Raw genomic sequence first — 21298 nt, 5'->3', positions numbered from 1 at the left:
AGTGAATCATCCTGTAGTTTTTCTAAACTACATAATTTTTAGTCTTCTTTTAATAACATAGACAAAGCATCTTAACAGTCCCATGCTCTACCCAGTAAGCCAGGCGCCGTAGACAAAGCACTTTAGTATTTAGTTATGTATCAGGAAGAAATGCAAATACCTGAGAAAAATAGCACACTGACTTGAATTCTTACTCAGTGACTCATCTTGTCAAAATGAAGCAAGAGTGGAGAATGCTTGAAGCTTGAAATGGGGGGGGCACACACAGAGGTGATGAGGGGTGCTGAGAGCGCCACAGAGGGCATTGGGTGTGGAGCATCTAAACCTGCTGAGACCTCATAGAATGGGCAGGGCCCAGATGCAGTGCATTTGTGCTGCTTATGAGAAATCTGAAACCCAGTGAGATGCCAACATGAGGCAGAGCTGGGCCTCCAAGCCAGCTCTTTTTGTCCCAAGTGCTTGGCTTAAATGTCTGTGCATTCATCATGCCTTTTTATTTTCTGTGTTTCTGATGCTTTGACATCTTAGGAGCTTTGCTGAGGAGGCTGGAGGGACTGCGCCTCCCAGGGCTAGCCCATTCCTAGAGTTAGTAAAGGACTTGCCTACAGGTGAGCCTTTCATATGTGAACCAAGCAATCCAGAGGCCACATGGCCCATCTGCCTCCTATATCAGGCTCTTACACTCTAGGCCACTACCCACCTGCCCCGATCATCCCAAGGTAGGTGTCAGACAACCAGGGACAGCCCCACACCCCACAGCCCCCTAAAATAATTCTAGCCGGTCTTAAGCCTGCTTACCCTGCCTCACCTATTCCTTTCTGCAGAAACTCCAATCAAGTCTCTTGCCTACATTCTCCCCTCACTCCCTCTGCCTCCTGACCTACCCTGGTGATTCCCCATGTGGCCCTGCATGGCACCGTATGCCACCTCCTCTTGGAAACTGTGAGCACAACATGCTATCTCTTCAATGGCAATAGTCTCCTGATCTATTGACCTCACCATGCCTGAATAAGAATAAAACATTTTAAAACACTCTGCTCCTGCTGATGCTGAAAGTAATCCCTTTGGGGGCCTGACTCCCCTTGGTCACACACCACTGATACATGAGTCCTGCCAGAGTGCAGCTCGGACCTGCTTTGGAACCACTTCCTGCCACTGGGCAGGGGACAACTCTGGTCCCCGAGCAGGACCACTCTCCAATCCAGGCAACTGTGTGAGCAGAGAGCCAGAGCCCATCGACTGACCCTTCCATAGGGCAGACACAATGCTTCCTTGGCAAGAACACTTGACTGTCTCTGAGAGACGCATTTCGTTTTCAGGTCAAAGGCAGTTGATCATAGATGAAATGGAACCACAAAGGCCTCCAACCCAGTTCTCAAGTTTACTAGATTAAGTGAGTCTCTCACCTGTCCATCTCTATTCTCAGGACACATAACGTTGGTTACGTGGAGTCTTAGTGAGGGCTCAATAAAGATATACAGATTGGGGGCTGACCCTGGGGCTGAGTGGTTAAGTTCATGTGCTCTGCTTCAGCGGCCTAAGGTTTTGCCTGTTCAGATCCTGGGCACAGACATGGCACTGCTCATGAAGCCATGCTGAGGCGGCACCCCACATAGCAGAGCCAGAAGGACCTACTACTAGAATGTACAACTGTATGCTGGGGGGCTTTGGGGAGAAGAAGAAGAAGAAGAAGATAAAAAAAAGATTGGCAACAGATGTTAGTGCAAGTGCCAGTCTTCGAAAAAAGAAAGATAAACAGATTGAATGAAATTTCACAGTCATCACTTCAAAGGAGAAATTTCATTATCCGGACAGCGCTCAGCAAGCAAATCAATTAGGCTCTTTGGTTTTGTAAATGTAATGGACTTTTCTATCATTTGGAGAGAGTTTGAATTCAGCACATATGTTTCAGCACCTGTTCCACGTCCAGCAAAGTGCAAATTCCTAGCAATATAAAGAAATAAGATGCGGACCCTGGTTTCAAGAGCTTCATGCATCTAGAGGGAGAGATAGCCTTGTGTGTGGGAATGAGACGTCAGGTTGTGCACGTGTTATCACAGCGCTACAAGGTACTCAGAGAGCAAGAACAGGCCCTGGAATTCTGGGCCACAGTTCCCAGTTGTGTGGCCAACAGCGTGGAACGCCTTCTTGGAACACTCCTTTAAGAGCTATTTTCAGCCTTGGTGGGGCTTTCTCATGAATCTCCCTAGGAGAGCAATCTTCATCTTTTGAGGGTTGGAGTTAATCTTTGGGAACAGTATGGTTCAGAGAAAGAAAGGCAGCAGATGAAAGCTAGAGGGTGATACCCCAGGGCAAACTCCTGGGGTGGCTCTGAACTGACCCCAGATGCAGTTCTAGAAGTGCATCCCACAGTGTCTTGAGCAGCACCAGCCCTGCTGGCATGCATGTTACTGCCGGTGTGCTTGCTCTGCACTCTGCACACATGCCCACATGCACACACACACACATACCCCCCAAAGGAAAAAATACAGACTTTCTACTTGATGGAAGGAATGATATTCTTATAGTCACTATTTGTACTGTGAATAAAACAGAGCACAGGAAATACTGTCCATGTGGTCAGGGGCTTCGGTTTTGCCCCCCAACACCACAGGAAATCTTGTGCGAATGCCGTTTCTAACCACAGCCTAGACTTCTGTCGGCAGGTCTGTTTCTCTCCACCTGTGCAGATGCTTCCATGCAAAGATGCAATGTGCCTTCATAGGTTTCCATCTTCATCTAGCAGACTGCATCGAGCACCACATTAGAGTCTGTGGGATCCCCTGGGGGCAGTGGCTGTGCACATGGAGGTTACGGGACTGACTAAGAAGTGGGAGCTGAAAGGAGGTCTGTTTTTCACTCCACAGGTGGTGGCTACACTGGGGACCACATCTTGCTGCTCGTTTGATAATCTCTTAGAAGTGGGTCCTATCTGTAAGTATCAAATTAAATTTTCTTTTGGAGAATGTTCTTAATATGTAGGAACTTCGTAGATCTTCCTTTTTGGGGTCTCCTCTTCTGTAATAGTAACATTATAGCATATTACATACCGTAATATAAAATATATTACTATATAATAATATATTTATATGTTAATAAAAATATAATATTAACATCATAAAACTTAATATTACACTGGTTTGCCAAACTCTCCTTGTATTTGCAGTAACACAAACCTCATTAGCTTGATCTTTGCAGACTCTTTGGGCTAATTGGACAAGAGCTGAGCTTAGCTAGACTGACATGCCAGAAGAAAAAACTGTCCCAGCAATATACATCGGACAGTGATATCAGTTTTCAAGGCTTTGTTGCCCCGTCGAGGAGAATAAGCTCTTCAGACTCTTGGAGCAAGCACCCTCACACAAGGGTGGTGTATATGCACCACGTGAGAACTAGCTATCCTAAAATTAAATCTTCTGGCATATCATTTTTAGCCTTTTTGGAATTGGTGAATGTAGTTAAGCAAATTGCTTAAAGTGACTAAGCGAATCAATGTAAAAACCTGACTGTCTGTGCTCTATGTGTTTCCCTGGGCCTCTCTCACCTCCTCCCATACTTAGAGCCCTTAGGTTTTCTCACAGAGATGAGAACTCAAAGTTTTCAAAAGATAGACCATGGATAAGTAGCCACATTTCTAAATTTCCCCCTCTAACATGTGGCTCTGGGAACCCAGCAGGCCCGGGAGGGGTTTCTGTGACGGGAGACCTCTCCTTGGGCAGGGGCACCAGCTCACGGACCTCCCCTTTCTCTGCCCCTCAGGGAGTGAGCATGCTCCACTCCCACAGCTGCTGCCACAGAGATGGTGGAGCTGATCATCTGAACGGTCTGAGTGTCACACGAAGACCGTTCAGTCCCTCAGACGGCATACCCGTGGCTTGGGCCAGATATCATGGGAACTCACTGCCCCGTCTGCATAACCCTGGCACGTTTCTCGCCTCTCCTAACCTGGGATCTGCCTGTGGTCACACTTAGGGGAGCAGACCCTCTTGTCCCATCCTGAGGGCCTTGAGGTGACAGCCCTGGCCCAACACTTAAAGCCACGTGCCTTCAGTGCTGAGCTTCGTTTCCCCATCTGTAATTGGAGAGGAAAACAATGCTTGTAGTTGTAAAATGAAACATTTCCCTCACAGGGCTCTTTAGAGGATGAGTTAATGCATGGAAAGTGTGTGAGACAAAGGTGGTGGACAAAAGGTGGTGTCTGTGACCAGCCCTGCTAAGTGGCTGCAGGTGTAGTCTTGCCCATTCACCCACAGGTTTTTGCTCCACCATTTATGACCTGTGGCAGACATCTGTAAGAACAGCTGGCAGAAGGCAGTTGTGCATGGCTTGGAGCCGGGGACAAGGGACAGAAATGGCCGACTCAGGACTCCAGCCACGGCGTTGGCCTCGTCAGCTGCAAGCACTTGTCAGCTGGGCCAAGTCGCTTGGAGCCCGCCTGACTCAGATGTCGGGCTCAGAACGGGATGTCCTGGACAGTGGTTGGCTGATGTAATTCCCGGCACTATCAGATTTAGAGGGCTGAGTCTTCTGCAAGGCAGAACCCACATGGCCCTGTGGTCCCAGGAGCCCCAGGGCTGGCCGCCTGCTGGCCTGGAGAGATGACAGCCAGCCGGATGCACCTGTCGTTCACGGCTCACAGAGGGGACCCAGCACAGGCTGTTCTGCTGTCCTGGAGCTCCCTCTGCTCCCGGTCTAGGGGCTGTGGGCAGAGCTTGATTTGTGATGTGTCTGGTGCCAATCACAGAGGCTGCTCTGGGGCTGGCTGAGGGAGCTCACGCGGGTGAATGCCCAAACTCTTCCATTCACTGCCGAAGTTCATAGCTGAGGGGAATTTTGATTACTGTGTTTATTATTGAGACGCTATTACTACCCATTGATAGCAAGCACTTTTTTACCTACTTCCCCTCCTCTGACACCATTTACTTGACTATCACCACATATTTAGCGTTCTTCAACTTCAAACAGAACTGTTCTGGGATCCTGAGGTGACCTTGTTCTACAGTATGATTAGAATAAACGTTAAAATAATTCAGATAACTTATTCATCCACCAGAATTTGACAAAGAGGACACATCAAAAGATGGTTTTCTCTAAACTGCTGCTTTAGGAAAGGCATTTTCTTTTTAGCTCCTTTTAAAATGATCAGCCAGACAGACTGTTTCGATTGGTTCACTTGGACTGATCAGTTGAATTTCCCTGCAGGTTTTATTGAGAAGACAATGAGACACAGAAAGCAGAGAGTTGAAGGCAGACAGGTGGGAGGTGTGAAAGAGGGGAGCTGAGGGCAGGGGTCCCGGGGAGTGAGAAAGGGAGCGCAGGGCGGGCCAGGCGGCCAAAGCCGCATCCGGCTGCAGCACCAGGATGGCTGGGAGGGGGATGCAGCAGATGGGGCAGTGAGCCCGGGCCACTACTGTTCCTGCAAGCCTTGTAAGGAAACTGGTACCAGGAGAGGTGTGGAGGCTGCCCCTTCCCTGTTGCGGCCTCGCCTCAGTTGACCTTGTTGACCTTGTTGTCCTTGTCCTGGGGCATGCAACTCCTGTGCTCTGGCCTTGGGGTCTCAGTGCCTGCCTGACTGCTAGAGACACCTGCATATGCAGAAGGCCCCGAAGGCAGGTCGTGCTGTCGGTGGATCACGTGTGACACACAAGATGCAGAGGTGGTGACAATGGCTTTTACGCCCCTGTGGAAAGGAGAGAAGCCCAATTGGAGTCTACTCTCCATGAGCATCTGTAAGGTCCTTCTGCGGGAATTCTAGGCCAACCAAATGGTCAGAGGGAACCCAGTCCCTCAAAGACCACCCTTGCTTCTGATGCCAATCCCAAGTTCAGAGGTTCCCAAAACCAGGCTCAGGTTTGATAATCCACAGGAAGGACTCACAGAGCTCCCTAAAAGCATGTTCATGGTTACACTTTATTACAGGGAGGAGTCACGTGGAGTGTGGGAGGGGCCCAAACTCAGAGCTTCTGGTCATCCTCTCCCAGGGGCTCATGGCTGGCTAACTCCCCCAGCCAAGATGCATGATGACACGCATGGAGTGGGCACCTCCCTGCCACAGAAGCTCGCCCAAGCCTTCAGCATCCAGAGTTGTATTGGGCTCAGTCACACACTAACCACATGGCTGCCCTTCAGTCTCCAGCCCTTTCTGAGGTCTGGCTGATGCCTGTAGTCTCTAGTTCCTCCAGAAGTCAGAAGTGACGTGGCGTGGCCCAAAGCCCCCATCGTAAATCTTGTTGTTACGCTGTCTGCGGGCCAAAGACCCAGGCAGGGCATTCCAGGGCTTAGAGGTCACCTCCCAGGAGCTGATGGCAAAGGCCAGGCTTCTTTTGGAATAAAGTTAATTCTTTTTGGTTCTTTTTGGTTTTGTGGTGAGGCAGATTGGCCCTGAGCTAACATTCGTTGCCAATCTTCCTCTTTTTGCCTGAGGAAGATTGTCCCAGAGCTAACATCTGTACTAATCTTCCTCTGTTTTATATGTGGGATGGTACCACAGCATGGCTTGATGAGCAGAGTGTCGGCCCATGCCCAGGATCTGAACTCATGAACCCTGGGCTGCCAAAGTGGAGTGTGTGATCTTAACGACCACACCACCAGGCTGGCCCTGATAAAGTTAATTCTTCACCGCACACCTTCCTCTGGGGCCTCCTTCCCTACCCACCACCCCCTCCCCGAGTCTGCCATGCACTCTGGAGTGACAGAGAATTGAGGCATGGCATCATTCTGGCCCCCTCCTGGGGTTTGGGCCAGATCTTCTCCCCTCTGTCTGTCCTGGAGGAGGCCCGGGTAATGTTGATGGTTATGGTTTTTACTGTCTTTTGAAACAAACGTTCCCTCATAAGGGTGGTGGCTGAGGGAGGAGGACATAGGTGTGAGGGAGAAAGACAGGCCTGTCTGCAGCTTCTCCATTCTGTCCGTCTCGTCCCGCCCTCATGGCTTGTGTCTTTCGTGAGTCCTCTGTGCGTTCAGACCCTGGGATCCTGCTCTGCCTCAGCCCTTCATCCCACAGCCTGAACTGAATACAGACACGGGCATCTCAAACTCCATCAAAGCTCCTCTGACAGAAAATGGGGCTCCCTCACCAGCGATGTTGGGACTGCCCAAACAGTGCCATGGAGAGCACAGACTTGCTTTGAGATTTATGCCCATCTGAATCTGAAGTTTCTCTTGACCACACCGTTTCTGAGCCATAGCAACAGTAGTTGTTGTGTTGTTTTCAAGGAGACACTCCATATCATACTAAGGCTTGTGCTCTTTCTGGTTCACGGCTGCATCCTTGTGGGGCTCTGCAGGCCCCCAGTGAGGCTGGTCCACATGAGGTGATGAACCCAGACCCCCTTTGCCCATAAAACATTCTTCAGGTTGCTCGACATCACTGAACCATGGTCTTCTGTGGCAATAGCACATGTGCTTGGACACATTTGATCTCCATCTAACCTTTAATCCCTTCAATCCTGAAGATCAAACTGAATCAAGGCTTTGAAATTCCTCTTCTGTGTTTTATCAGCAGAGCTAAGAATTGCTCATCACTCCTCATAGCATCATGTGTGATTAACCCGCATCGTGTATGAAAAAGTGTACCGTGAGCCCATCAATCAGCACAAAGGCCCTTGGCAGGTGCTGACTGATCCCCACAGATCCCCGCAAGTGGCCTTCACCCAGTGCTCCTGGGGCAGTATCCTCACCTGTAAGGGAAGGACCCCGTTCCCTCTCCAATGTGCTTGCATATTTCATGCCCATGTTAAGTGGGCACTTAACTGAGGAAGGGAGTAACCATGATGATCCCGTGCACTTCTCGTTAACTCTGTGTTGGTGTCGTGATGGGAGCATTAGGATGGTTCTCTCCTTGATCCCTCATGGGGGTTATATGAGTGCTATTTTCCTCTCCCTTTGCCTGGGAGGAGAATGAGGCTTAGAGAAAGGAGATAAGGTCTTATGGTTGCTGGGCGATTGGAGGCAGTTGCTGAACTGAGATATGTTCGAATTGAGGGAGTGCATTTAAACAGGACACTATTCCACTTCGAAAGTAAGACTCGGTCCCTTCCTGCAAGGCCATCTGGTACAACTGGAAAACAAAAATCCTATGCGCAGAAGGAGCCAGGGATGATTTCAGAACGTGTGAAATAAATGACTTCACTTCACGTGGGGATGGAGTGGGGCAGATGGAGATCAGTGTGGGTTGTCTACTAGAACCTTCCTCAAGTGATGTTTGTGGGGAAGGCCTCTGGAACAGGTGAGCCGAGAGAAGCTGGAAGAAAATTCCAGGTGGGTGAGTTGGGGGACAGCAGAGAAAGGTGATGTAACTGGGGTATAATGCAGGCAAATAAGCCTGCAGGGGTTAGAGTGTGCTGGTCCCTTAGAGCTGTGCCGAACAGAGGAGCAGCCTGAAGAATCAGGGGCAATTGCTCCATTTCCCTCACCTTCCATGCATTCACTGAGCACCGGGTCTGTGCCAGGCATCATCCAGGGCCAGCAGCACATGACCTCTGCCCTCAGCTTCATTGCCTTCAGAACAGAGGAGCCTGTTAGGGATCCAGAAATCAGGCCAAGCAATGCTCTTGATAGACTACATACAAGAAGGGCACTGGGATGGGACAAGGCTAGTTGTCAGACCCCATGTGACCAGGGCATCCACTTGAGAACTCACAAGTCTCTTCTGGACTTTAGGTATCAAGGAGGACGTGTGGCTGCACATTGATGCTGCCTATGCAGGCAGCGCCTTCATCTGCCCTGAATTCCGGCCTCTTCTCAATGGTGTAGAGGTGGGTGTGCTCTTTTATAAGATCATTTTAGTAAAAGCACTATGTTATCAGTGACTTCTTCTTATAAAGATGTGATATGCAATTTTTCACCGTTGTGGTTTGTTTCAGCAAATTATTTTCAAACCAGTTTCAGTGATTATTAGAAATTACACCTCCTTATGACAGAGGTTGAGAAACTTCCTGGTCATACAGCTTGTCTTCTTGAAATACATCTGACATTTACAGCTATTTTCCAGTCTGCACAAATCCTGCGCAGAGCTGTCATGACAGGATAGATTTTAGCTTGTAAAACTGTGGGAAAATATTTAGGAACAAAATAAAATATTACTGCATTTCAGATTGAGGAGTAATTTAAAATTCTGAGCTGCAATGCCATATAATCTGGTTCAGTATGAAAGCCATGTTTTGACCATGCAACTGAATGTGATATTCACCAAACCAATATTGACTGAGCAGCTACCAACACATTCAAATGTCCTAGGCCACTTGCAGAATTTGTAAAATGTGGCCTGTAATGCCAACTGAAACATTTGTTTCTTTTGAGAAATAACAAACAATCAAAATTATCGCCCCGTACTCTGCTTTTCCACAGGGGTGCCGAATGCACATGGTGCACATTTAAGACAAAGAAATGACCTTATGAATGTGCTCTGATGTATTATTTCAGACTCAGGCTGGATTTTATTGTTGAAGCAGCACATGGGGCAGGAAGTTCCTCCTCGCCAGGAACTCAGATATAAGTGCAACAAAGAATCCAGAGAGGCAGATTTTGGAAGGAGATAGTGAGTCAGAGAGCCCTGGCATTGGCTTTGTGCTCAGAGGCAAGGGATTTCATGAGACCTCGCTCCTGCGTGGTCCAGGGATTAAGGGCGCAGTCTTTGGCATTAGACTGCCTTCCAGAATCCCAGCTTTACTGTAGGACTAGCTGTGTCCCCCTGGGCAGGTTCATATCCTCTCTACACTTCACAAAATGGATTTAGTAGTGACGTCTGCTTTCAAGGGGTTGTTGTAAAGATCAGAGGAGTTAATATTTAAAGGGCTTAAAAACAGCGTCTGGCACACAGTAAGCACTGTGCATGCATTAGATGCTATTACTATTTTTCTCTGCATGACCTGCAGAGACTGCCCCTCAAAACCTCTCTCCATTCTCATGTCACGCTGCCAATCAACCTTCTAATTACTAATTTGGATTCTCATAATACCGTAATACCAGAAAAGTGGGGGTCAGTGATACAGAATACAAATGTTCCCATCTTTAGAAAGAATAATCCCCTTTCTAGTAATAAATAAAGTGGCATTCTGGTTTATATCTCCATCATATTCTTTCATTTATTCACTCATTCATTCAGTGATTACTTATTGATCAGGCTTAGATCAATCCTGGGGGATGGGGTAAATGGAGCTTCCAGAAGCCTCTGTAAACAGTGGGTGGGGGTGCAGTGTGTGAGGGGTTCTGATCCCGGAGCTCACCCCAGCCCTCTGCAGTGCACTGCTGATAGCTGGTTTTGTGGGTGGTTGGTGCTGGAAATGAAGAATAAATCTCTGTATCATATAAAATACCTTTTGTTCTGGAGACGATCCATATCACTAGGAATGTCTGCCCCTGTAGTCTCAGGGGAAGAAGGGGCAAAGTGTTCATCGGGATTTGGCCTCTTCCCAGGATGTGGTCGGGGCCAGATGTTCCTTCTAATTCTGAGTATCAGGTTTAGGATTTCACCATCTTTTCCTACTATGAGTCTTCTCATCCCCAGGAGCCTCCACCTTGAGGTTTCACCTTTCACGGGGGGTGCCTAATTGTCAGACCACCACAGAGGCCAGCACTGCAGCGAGATCCTATCAGCAGCAGACAGGATTTCATGCCCAACAATGAGTTGTTCCCATTTTCCCCATTATTGCTGTCTCATTCCCTGCCTGGCTCCCTGCCTGGCAAGGGCCTTGCTGCTCAGCTGGTCAGATAAGGGGTTGCAATATCCTGTCCTGGCCCTCCCTGGAGATAAGAGCCTTCCTCTCTGTCAGCAGGAGGAATACAGTGCAGCTGGTAATAAAAGATGTTTAAACAGACCAGCCCCTAGGAGGGAATTAATAAAATTCCCAACAAACAAAGCGCTTCTTTCACCTTTTGTTTCCTTTTATCAGCAAATGAAACTTGTAATTTCCTGTCTCTTTCTCAAAATTACTTTTATTGAAACCTGGAAGGAAATGAATCTGCTCCCCCAGAGTGGGTTGTGAGGTTGTCATCTGCTGACCAAGTGACTCCCTGCTGATGCTCACCTGGCCTCTGAGTGCCTCCTTAGTGCTCATCCCTGGGAACCAAGTAGAGAAGAGGCATCACAAAGCCTTGGGAAGATGTCGAATTTTCCCATTACGATATGCAGTCAGACTGGGGCCTTGTAATGGCTGCTGCCTTTATTTCTGGTTCAATTATGTATTTATCCATGTGGCAGTATCCATGGGCCTCCGGGTGGGCCTGGATCCTGTTCATCAGCCAGAGGGAAACCAGGACATGCATTTTGAAAAATGCAAGAACTCACCCTTTATGACAGCTCAGTGAGCATGCAGAGTACCCTCCTTGGCCACTCTTGGTAGTTGAAATCTCTTATTCTCTGCTTGAAAATATGGTAGCACCTAAAACTGATGCGATGCTAGAGCCAGTTGTTTATGGTTGTTACCAATTGGCATCCAAAAGGGGAAGCTGTTACTGTCAGGAGTACAGTGAACTTGGATATTGCCTTTAAAAATAAAGAAAATATTTAGGTAAATGAGAAGAGTTATTCATCTATTATGTCAATGTTGGTTTAAAAACCAATCAATTAAATGAAACCTGAGGTGACCCTGATTACTGTAGGTTAGTTATGAAATTTTCACTTTCTCATTGTTTGTGATGATACATATATTCTGAGAACTTCGAGAGTTCAAGAAGTTGAAAGAAATGTGGGCATAAAGTGTTTCATAGGTCAAATCAGTACAATTTCCAGACATCGTACCTGTGAATCAAAATCCTGATTATTCCAAATAGTTTAATAGTTGAAATCTAGTGGGGATACATTTTAGGTGACTTTAGACTATGTAAATTTGAAAGTATGTAATATAAAATATTAACATCTCATTTTATGAGGAAAAGTAGAATTATGAATTTTCCCAATTAGAAATGAGTTGGGACTCACACAGTTTCAAAGCAGGAGAGCCCAGGGAACTGTGAACTGTGTTCATGTTGCTGCCAGGGGCTGGGTATCACCTCATGGGTGACAGAAAACTCCCACATCCTTTGTTACATTGGTCTTGGATTATGCTTTGGGATTCTGAATTATCCAAGGTCTTCAAAATGCATCCCTTGATTAGAATGTGATAGCCCTACACCAGACTAGGATTAACACACACATAATAGGAAGGCCCTAGATACTGTCTCATTCCAATCCCTCATTTACAAGTTCCTGGAGAATTACTGCTCTGGGAATCCTCAGCAAGACAGTGCAAGAACTAAGGCCAGCATCTGGGGCTTACTCCAAACCCCACGCCCTTTCCAGCAAGGAAAGAATGAGATTCTTTATTTCACTTTCCTGACAAATGCTTTCTGGGCATCACCTGGGTGCCTGGTGCTGTGTCTCAAAGCCTGCCAGTCAGGCCCGTCAGGCCTTGACCCAGTGGCCTTCATGTCCAGTGCACCTCAAGCCTTGCCGAGTTCCGCGGGATGCCCCTCTCAGGGCACCTCCGAGGCACAGTCCAGCCCGACTCTGCGAGTCCCTCCCCTCCTCCTCTGTGCAGGGAGCCTGGTTTACTGCACTATCTGAGGTGATTCATATTGCATCCTGATGGCTGCTTTCTTGTCAGATCTCGCCACTTAACCAGGAGCTGCTGGAAGTCAGTAGCCATGTTTTCCTCACTTCGTTCCCTGGGGCCACCCCCTGGCTGGCTTTACAAGCACAAATCAGCAACATTTGCCCTGGAGCGTTTACTGAGCCTCAGGAGCTGTGCTGAGGAGCTGGTGGCTGCGATTTCACTACTTCTCCACAAAGCAGATATTCCCACTCCAGGCCACGTGGAGTAAACAGTTGAACGGGGATGCAAACCCCCAATTCTCTGACTCCTAAGCTTCCTCCTCCTGTGTTTCACCCCCAAATCAGGTCTATATTAGCTTCATGTTTCAGGGGAATGATTTGCTATTCCCACTTGAAAATGAATAAAAAGAGGCTCAGAGAGGTCAGATGACTGGCCGCCCAAGACAGCTCCCGAGCCCAGACCTTCTCTCTTGACGCCATGCCAACCCTCTCCGTTTCAGGTACTTTCTTCTCCTCTGCATGGCCTTGCTGTTTTTCCTTTGAGAATACAAACTGTTAATTGTTATGTATGGCGGCTCGTTTTATAACTGAATGTTAACAACTAAAATGTCTTCCTTTTGTTTTTATTGTTCCTTGGCAGTTTGCGGATTCATTTAACTTTAATCCTCACAAATGGCTTTTGGTGAATTTTGACTGCTCTGCCATGTGGTAAGTTTCCCTCTGCATCAGAGCGTAATCACCCTGTCCCCGCCCGCCCTTTAGAGTGGTGGCTGCTATGACAGAAGCCGGCAGGGGAGGAGTGGAGCTGGAGGAGCGCTTATCTAGCATTAACAAAAACAGTGCAAAGGAATTTCAGCACGTATTTCTAATTCAGCTGCTTCTGGGTTTTTATTCTTAGATGTGTAATGAATCTAAGTGTAAACGCTTAAAAGCATTTGCTAAGGAAAAATAAAAGTAATTCCATTTGCTAAGAAGTTCTCTGGGAATTCCTACTAGCAGTGCCATCCTCATGTTGGTTATATTTCGAGCAAGAAAAAGAATTCCAAAATTAAAGTGGATGATGTTCCATTACATAGGTGATGCTTCAAGAAATGACTGGGAGTTGCATGAAACACTGGAAACTAGTTCTTTTGAGTTTATTAGAGTAAGAAGTTGGTTAATCAACCTTAGGACCAGGAGGCTTTGCATGAATTTTGCGCAAAGTCATTCAGTATGTAATAAAATGAATGGTTTTTCACCTTAGAACGGTTAGGAGAGCAGCTCCCACACAATGCAGCTCCAGTCAGTTCTCCCCTTTACCAGATAGTCAGTTTGCCCTTGAACTAGTTTCTCTCAAGAGAAACCACATCCCCAGTGCTTTACTTCTGTTCAAATCAGGTTCTTTGTTTCTCTTTTCCCTAAAGTTTTTTTTTTTTTTTAATGAAGATTAGCTCTGCGCTAACTGCTGCCAATCCTCCTCGTTTTGCTGAGGAAGACTGGCCCTGAGCTAACATCCATGCCCATCTTCCTCTACTTTATATGTGGGACGCCTACCACAGCATGGCTTGCCAAGCAGTGCTATGTCTGCACCCGGGATCTGAACTGGCGAACCCCAGGCTGCCGAAGTGGAACGTGCACACTTAACCACTGCGCCACCGGGCCGGCCCCCCCAAACTTTTGACACGATTTCAAAACCAATATGGGCGTTTCAGACTTAACTTTATCTGAAATACTAATAAGGATTTATAAAAACTATAGCTTCTATGGACATTAATATTCTATTTTACTCTTTGGGTTGTGTTTGTCTATTTTACCTAAAGTGGAACACTTTAAGGATAGTTCATACAGTATGTCAAAAAGTCCCCTTTTTCAAACTTTAATTTAAATCAAAATTTAATTTGGATTGAAACACAGTTCTGTTCTGCTGGGTATTTGGTCAGTTGCAAAGACTTAAAGGAGTTGGAGGTCAGATTGTGGATCCTGAGGAGCCAGCCCTTCAGAGAGCCAGCAGGGGTCCCAGCACAGAGCCAGCAGGGGTCTGGGAGGCCTTTGTTTGGTGAGGGGTGGCTAGCCTCCTCCTGCAGGTCACACAGCAGCCTTAGTTGTCAGTGAGGCATTTGGCAGAGAAAGCTACAAACCCGGCCTGGACAGAGGAGCTGAGGGCTGTTGGGCGATGGAGTGACTGTGACCGGAGTGCCGCTGGGCAGTGCTGACCAGAGGAGGGCTTGTGGTGTGCCGTGATGTTTTACTCATTACCTGGGTGAAACATAACATCAGAAATAGATGTTTAATGAGCACTGGTGAGCGTGGGCTCCCTTCAACGGCCTTTATTTAATGTAAGTCACTGGACTCCCGCAGCAGCCCCGCGAGCAGGGCACTTACATTACTGCCCGCCTCCTACAGATGGGGAAACTAAAGCTATCAGGGACTAAAAGTATTTTGCAGCACTCATCTATAATCCAAATGTTGAGATATGATAAGGATGAATATAATAAATGTAGCATTCTGCACTTGGGTCCAAAAAGTCGGTGAGTAAGTGAAGGATGAGAGAAAACAGTCTTTTTCACGGAGCATGACGTGGCTGCCACTGACACTCAGGAGCAGATGCAATGAGAACTGGTGGCTGTGTTTTAATCTGTCTCAGATGGGTCCTCCTTGGCAGCCTGTGTTCAGATCAGGCACCACCTGTAAAGGGAAATTTGACAAAGTAAATGTGACATATAGAAGAGATGAAGATAATACAGGGATGAGGTCATGTCATTTGGAGAATGGAAAGAGGACTGAGGGTTATTAGCCTGTAGAAAAGAATAACCATAAAGCCATAAGACGCAAGAGCAGCCCCCAGTATTTAAAATTTTGCCACAGAGAAGGACAATTAGTTACCCCCTGGGGGTGGAAAATGAGGGGGTTGTCAATATTTGAGGAGATTCCTACCTGCCTGAGGGTTTGAAAGGCTAAATAAATCAATGAGTAAAACTCAACTATAGTAGAGAATGTGTTTTCTCTCTCTTGAGCTAGTGGGGGTCCCGGACAGAATAACTGTCAAGGATTTCGGGGTGATTTTATGCATCTGGGAAAATCAGGTCTCTCCCAAACCCAAGGGTTTGTCACAAGATGTCATAAAGACAACCTGAATATCGACTGATGGAGTTTCATTTTGAAGGATTTGCGTTTTAACATAACTGCTCATGTCTACGGTTTTTGGCACGGCGCCTATATTACCTTGCTGGAGCTGCTCTAACAAAGTGCCTCGTACTGGGCGGCTTAAACCACGCAGACTTATTTCCTCACAATTCTGGAGGCTGGAGGTCTGAGAGCAAGGCGTCAGCAGTGTTGGTTTCTCCTGCCTGAGGCCTCTCTCCTTGGCGTGCAGACAGCTGTTTCCTCCCTGTGTCTTCATGTGGTCGTCCCTCTGACAGGCCTGTGACCAAATTTCCTCATCTTCTAAGGACACCAGTCATATTGGATTAGAGCCTAGACATACAGCTTCATTTTAACTTAATCACTTCTTTATAGACCCTATCTCACATACAGTCACACTGTGAGGCCCTGGGGGTCAGGACTTCAGACCTTCAACACGGTAATTTTGAGGAAGGGACATAGTCCAGCCCATAATAATGCTCATAAGGAATGATTAGTTAAAGCCTTAAGGCTAATATTTAGGGATTTAAACCAGGTCAGCTTATTTTAAAGCCTATAATCTTCATTATGCCATCTACTTCTGGTTTCATTGATTCTCATGCACTTCTGTTTTCTTTTGATCTCACTACACCCTAACAGCCATTCCCCATTTGTTCTCACTACAGAGAAGTTGCTCTCCCTTCATGCAGGCACCTTTTGGAGCATTGCCCTGCCTGCAGAGGCCATGGGCACTAGGCCCTCCCACACTCGTCCAGACCCCAACCAGGAATTGCACCGCGGTGTTGCTCGTGGAACAGTATCTGCATTGGGGGCAGCCCCATCCAGACCAAGAACAAGGAGGAGGAAAGGGTACAGGTTAACTGGAAGGGATTTGGTTTTGAGCACAGAGGAGCTGAAACTGAGCAATATTGTCCCTAGGCTCTAGGAGTCTCAGCCGTGGGACAGTGTTTCCAATAAATAAAATAGACGCAAAGTCAATCGAGGAATGAAATAAAATCAAATTTGGGCCAATGCAGATTGAGGTCCACGTGATGAGGAGGTTCGAGGGAAGAGTTTGGGAAGGGAGAGGGGAGAGAGTCAGGTGAGAAGTTTGGGGAGCACCTGGGAGCTGGAAGGGAGAAAGGAATGTGCAAGGGAGGCACATCCATAGGCCCCTTCATTCATTGCCTGATAGTTTGAGATAGAGATCCGGAAAGCGTATTGGGTAAAGTAGCATTTGACAGGGGACCACGTGAGGCTCGAGAAGAATCCACGCAAAGACCCTGAGGTGGAGGCGGGCACAACAGGGAACTTGGAACAGGGAAAGCCGTGGAAGATCATTTTTGTACACGAAATGGATTTAAATTTAAATTTAAATGTAATTGAATCCATATGGATTTAAATTTGTTTTGAATAAGCTGCTCACATTTCAAAGTTGCTGTTTTTACATAAACATACAGCTTTTTAATGTCTCATTAGTTCATGAGAGCCCTTTACAGCACCATTTCCGTAGGTCACTGACACTGGGGCTGAGCTGGTCTGGGCAGGGCACACACCTTGTCACCAGGCACAGTGCCACTGACCTCTGCAACAGTCACACGGTGTTGGAATGTTGTCCTTATTTTATGGATGAGGCAAGTGGAGTTCTGAGATGTTTCATGAATTTGCTTACAGGCACACAACTATCTGCACCAGAACCACAGATACAACTTTTGATGGCAATAGGGGTGATGTTTTAAAACACCAGTACTGAGTAAAAAGAGTCAGAAACAGATTGTGTATCTCACAGGATGCAGATTAAGAATATATGCACGCAAAGCGATACACGTTTTACAAACACACATACAAATGACAGAGCGCAAAAAGAACACATTGAAATTGTTCCAGAGGGACACAGAAGAAATTGGAGAATGAAGGGCTGTTTTTTGGTGTGAATGAGGCAAAATCAGGCCCTGATTCTAGTTCCACTTTGTTCAAGCTGTCACTGATTCTGCTTTCTCTCTGAATGGTGAAAATTGTCCTGTATTTTAGCCCAGGCATGTACAGCCTAAAGGCCAGGGATGAATAGATGGACCGCAGCATCCCTCTCCTCTTTGCACTGCATCCCTCTCCTACCTGAGCGTGCTTGGGCCAGGATGGGTGGCCTGCGTGTTTGTGGAGGATGTAAGGACAGGGCGGCAGTGCTTTGCAACATGCTAACAGGGAGTGGGGAGAGAATGAAGGCTGAGAATCTACTCAGAGGCTTTTTGCACTGTGCTGAAAATCCAGGAATCAAATGTACATATTCTGTTATTCTAAGAAGTTATTGCTGTAAAATGAGATGTCCTAACATAGATGATAAGGATGCTTGTAAGAACTGGATTTCAGAACAGAACTGGCCTCCCTCCACACTCCTCAGAGTTGAAAACAGGCAAACAAACAATCCTAAATTGTGAATTTTTTATAGATGTGTTTAAAGATTTTGCTTATACAACAAAAAAGATATAATGGATTTTTTTTTTTTTATTGCTCTCACTGGCTTTTTTGTATTCCTTAAAATCAGAAGTGTCTCTCTTTTGTTTAATGAAATTTTACCAATGGTTAGTCCCTAATTTAAAGTAAACACGTTGGTTATATTCTTTATGTATTTAAATGGACAAGGTAATTGAAGATTCTAAAACTTGCAATCATTACAAGCACAGTAAATACATTTCATAATGATTTCATATTGTGTTCATAAGCTTTTTATTGTTCATTTGGTATTCTGAATCTTTTATATGTAAATATAAACCATTCTGCTCAGACCTTAATGTTTCTTTAATACCAGATCTTCTTCAAAGCAAGCCTCAAATCCCACACACACCAAGGGCATGTTTTATCTACCTTTAAAAAGAGGCTTGATTTTTTTTCCCAGATAAAATTGATTTTTAATAAATAGTTTTATAGCTTTTGTATGCTTCTGTTACATTTTCTTTTTAATTCAGTTAATTGGAAAGATTTTTGATCACTCTAGCTATGGTAAGACTTGATTGCAGAACTTGTTTTAGAAGTGTTAGTGCACAGATTTCTACGAATGTTTTTGGTTTCTTTGCACTTTGGTCCTTGTGCCGTTTAGTATTTTGAAGGCTTTCTAGCTGTTACTGGCACCAAGAGGTAACGAGAGTTCATTCAGTGAGCCATGCACATTATTGTAGATTTTTTTTAAAAGACCACTTAAAAAGCTATACTTTCAACACAGCACAGGAGTCCCCGTGCCCTTATCCCTCAGGGTCATCCTTCAGGAGTATATTTGGTGACAGGAAGAGACTTTCCTCACCATGAGGCTCATTTTGCGTGAGATAACTCTGATACCTAGAAAGCACGTGTCTATGTGTGTATGCGTGTATACACATGTTTATTTGTTTAAGTAAAGTCTTCCTCTTTGTAATACCGTTAAACTTTACAAGGAAAAGCAGAGCTAGTACCTAAACATTGAAGAGCAGATACCACAGACCTATTGGATCACGAGTCAATGAATAAAGTACACACAATGGGAAACTGGAAACACCAGGAACTGAATGAATCTAAAGCCACAACAGAACTTGTGGCAAGTGGCTAAAGTAGGACTTAGAGGACAGACTTCAACAGAAAAGATGAAAGCCAGGAAATCATGAGCCAAGAAAATAATGAGCCAGAAAATGAAGCTAGAAAACAGCAACAGGATAAACTCCCCAAAACTAGAAGGAGGGAAATAATAAAGATTAAGAGATGTCAATGATACAGAAGATAGAAACTTGGTAGAGTGGATCGATAGAGCTGCATGTTGGACCTTGACCTGCCTTGTAAAATGGATGCTCTCCGGAGAGCTGGATCAAAAATGGAGCAAACAGAGGTAAACTGTAATGGACATAGGAAGGACTAACCACAGCTATTGCAGAGATTTAAAAAAATAGTAACTGAGTACTGTGAATAACATCATGCTAAAAATTGCCTACAAATGTACATAACAATAACTACAAAACGCGTTACCAAACTGATTCCAGAATAAATAGAAAACCTAAAAAATCTTACAGCTGTTAAAGACAATGTGCCAATAGTTAAATTTTCACACAGCAGTAATCTCCAAACTCTTCTAACAGCAAGATCTACCAAATTGTCAAGGCATTTATAGGTCCAATCAAGAATATAACTCAAAGCGAACAGCAAGGAGGACACACACCCTCCCTCACAAAAAAAAGTAACTGTAACTTTGATTCCAAAACCAGATGAGAAGCTGAGAAAGAAAACTATAGGACAAGCTCACAAACTTAAATGGTGAAATTCTAAGTGAAACATTAGCAAATAAAATTCAACGATGTTTTAAATTAAAAAGATAGTATATCATGACCAAAATGTGTTTATCCCAGATATGCCTGAGTGGTTTAGAAATATTAGAAGATTTTTATGTGTCATTCACCATGTTAATAGTAAAGGAGAAAGAAGTTATTAGATGCAGAAAAAGCATTAGATAAATGCAACACCCATTTAGGACAAAACTTTTAGTAAAATAGGAACAGAAGCAAACTTTCTTAATCTGATTAAAAATATCTCCCAAAAAGCTACACTAAACCTGTTCTCAATGGTGAAATATTAGAAGTACTCCCGTTAAAATCAGGAAAATAAAAGGAGTGCCATTGTCCCCACTTGTATTCGACCCTGTGCTCTCCTAACCTTGTTGTGAGAGGACAAAGAAATAAAAGTGTAAGAATCAGAATGGAAGCTGTAAAACTTCATTATTCTCAGATGATGTGACTGCAATACAAAGAGAATCTTCAATGAAAGTATTATTATTAGTAAGGTAGTAAGATTTCTAGATACACAACATTTTTTAAGGTTGCATATAATGTTTTACATATATAATGAGCAGTTCATGTAATTTTTTAAAAAGAATACTCTTTATAATAGCAAGAAGAGATATAGGATTACTATGAATAATTGTATAAAAACTTGTATATATTTTTATGAAGAAAATTAAATAATTTTCTGAAGCCATTCCAGAATTCCTGACTGAATGGAGTGGTATGTTATCTATATGGAGGGGGAAACTCAATGTCAGACCCCAGTACAATTCTAATAAGTATCCTGACTAGATATTTTCATGGAATTTGATAAAGCTGATCCTAATACTTACACGGGCCCAGAATACCCAAGAGAATAGTGAAGAAAAATTTGGTGGGAATCACGCCCCAGCCAACATCAACGGGCATGTGAAGCAACATTGTTGGAGCCAGGATAGTCCCGGCGTGGCACAGAGGGGCGGAGATAAGAAGAGAGAGCCCAGAAACAGCCCACAAGTTTCTAGATTAGCGTTCCTACTATTGACAGAATTTTCACAATCCAATATACAATAGAGACAAACAACCTAACAGAAAAATAAACAACAATTTTCTCACCAAAGAGGAAACAGGAGTGGCCTCTATAAAAGCAAAGTTACTCAACTTCATTAGTAATCAGAAATGCAAATCAAAATCACACCAAAACACTGTCAGTTGTAGAAAATAAAGTCTCTCCACACTGAATGCTGGCCAAGACGCGAATGCAGGAGCTCATGGGCTGCAGCCTTGGAGATTAATTCGGCACTGCCTCCACCCAGGTCATAGACTCCATGCCTTTCCCTGACTTGTGCCATGACTAGACACGAGTCCCAGAGGCACCAGGAGTGTTCACTCA

General features: G+C 45.3%; 1 protein-coding gene and 1 long non-coding RNA gene across 6 annotated transcripts in view; one reads left to right on the top strand and one right to left on the bottom strand.

Annotated features, from left to right (window-relative positions):
* The window catches only part of DDC (dopa decarboxylase), a 90197-nt gene that overhangs the window by 52822 nt on the left and 16077 nt on the right, over positions 1 to 21298 (top strand). For all 5 annotated transcript variants that reach the window (XM_014738979.3, XM_070264429.1, XM_014738978.3 and 2 more), the window contains exons 7-9: positions 2868 to 2934; positions 8662 to 8756; positions 13173 to 13240. In XM_014738979.3, coding sequence (XP_014594465.2) covers positions 2868 to 2934; positions 8662 to 8756; positions 13173 to 13240 — 230 coding nt within the window. The remainder of the gene's footprint in view (positions 1 to 2867; positions 2935 to 8661; positions 8757 to 13172; positions 13241 to 21298) is intronic.
* LOC102149774 (uncharacterized) overlaps positions 14214 to 21298 on the bottom strand; it is a 28232-nt gene continuing 21147 nt past the window's right edge. Inside the window, exon 5 of the long non-coding RNA XR_002807371.2 lies at positions 14214 to 15196. This is a non-coding gene — a long non-coding RNA (uncharacterized lncRNA). The remainder of the gene's footprint in view (positions 15197 to 21298) is intronic.

The sequence above is a fragment of the Equus caballus genome, chromosome 4, assembly GCF_041296265.1.
Source record: "Equus caballus isolate H_3958 breed thoroughbred chromosome 4, TB-T2T, whole genome shotgun sequence".
Classification (NCBI taxonomy): Eukaryota; Metazoa; Chordata; class Mammalia; order Perissodactyla; family Equidae; genus Equus; species Equus caballus.
This window is presented reverse-complemented; position numbering and strand designations above follow the sequence as displayed.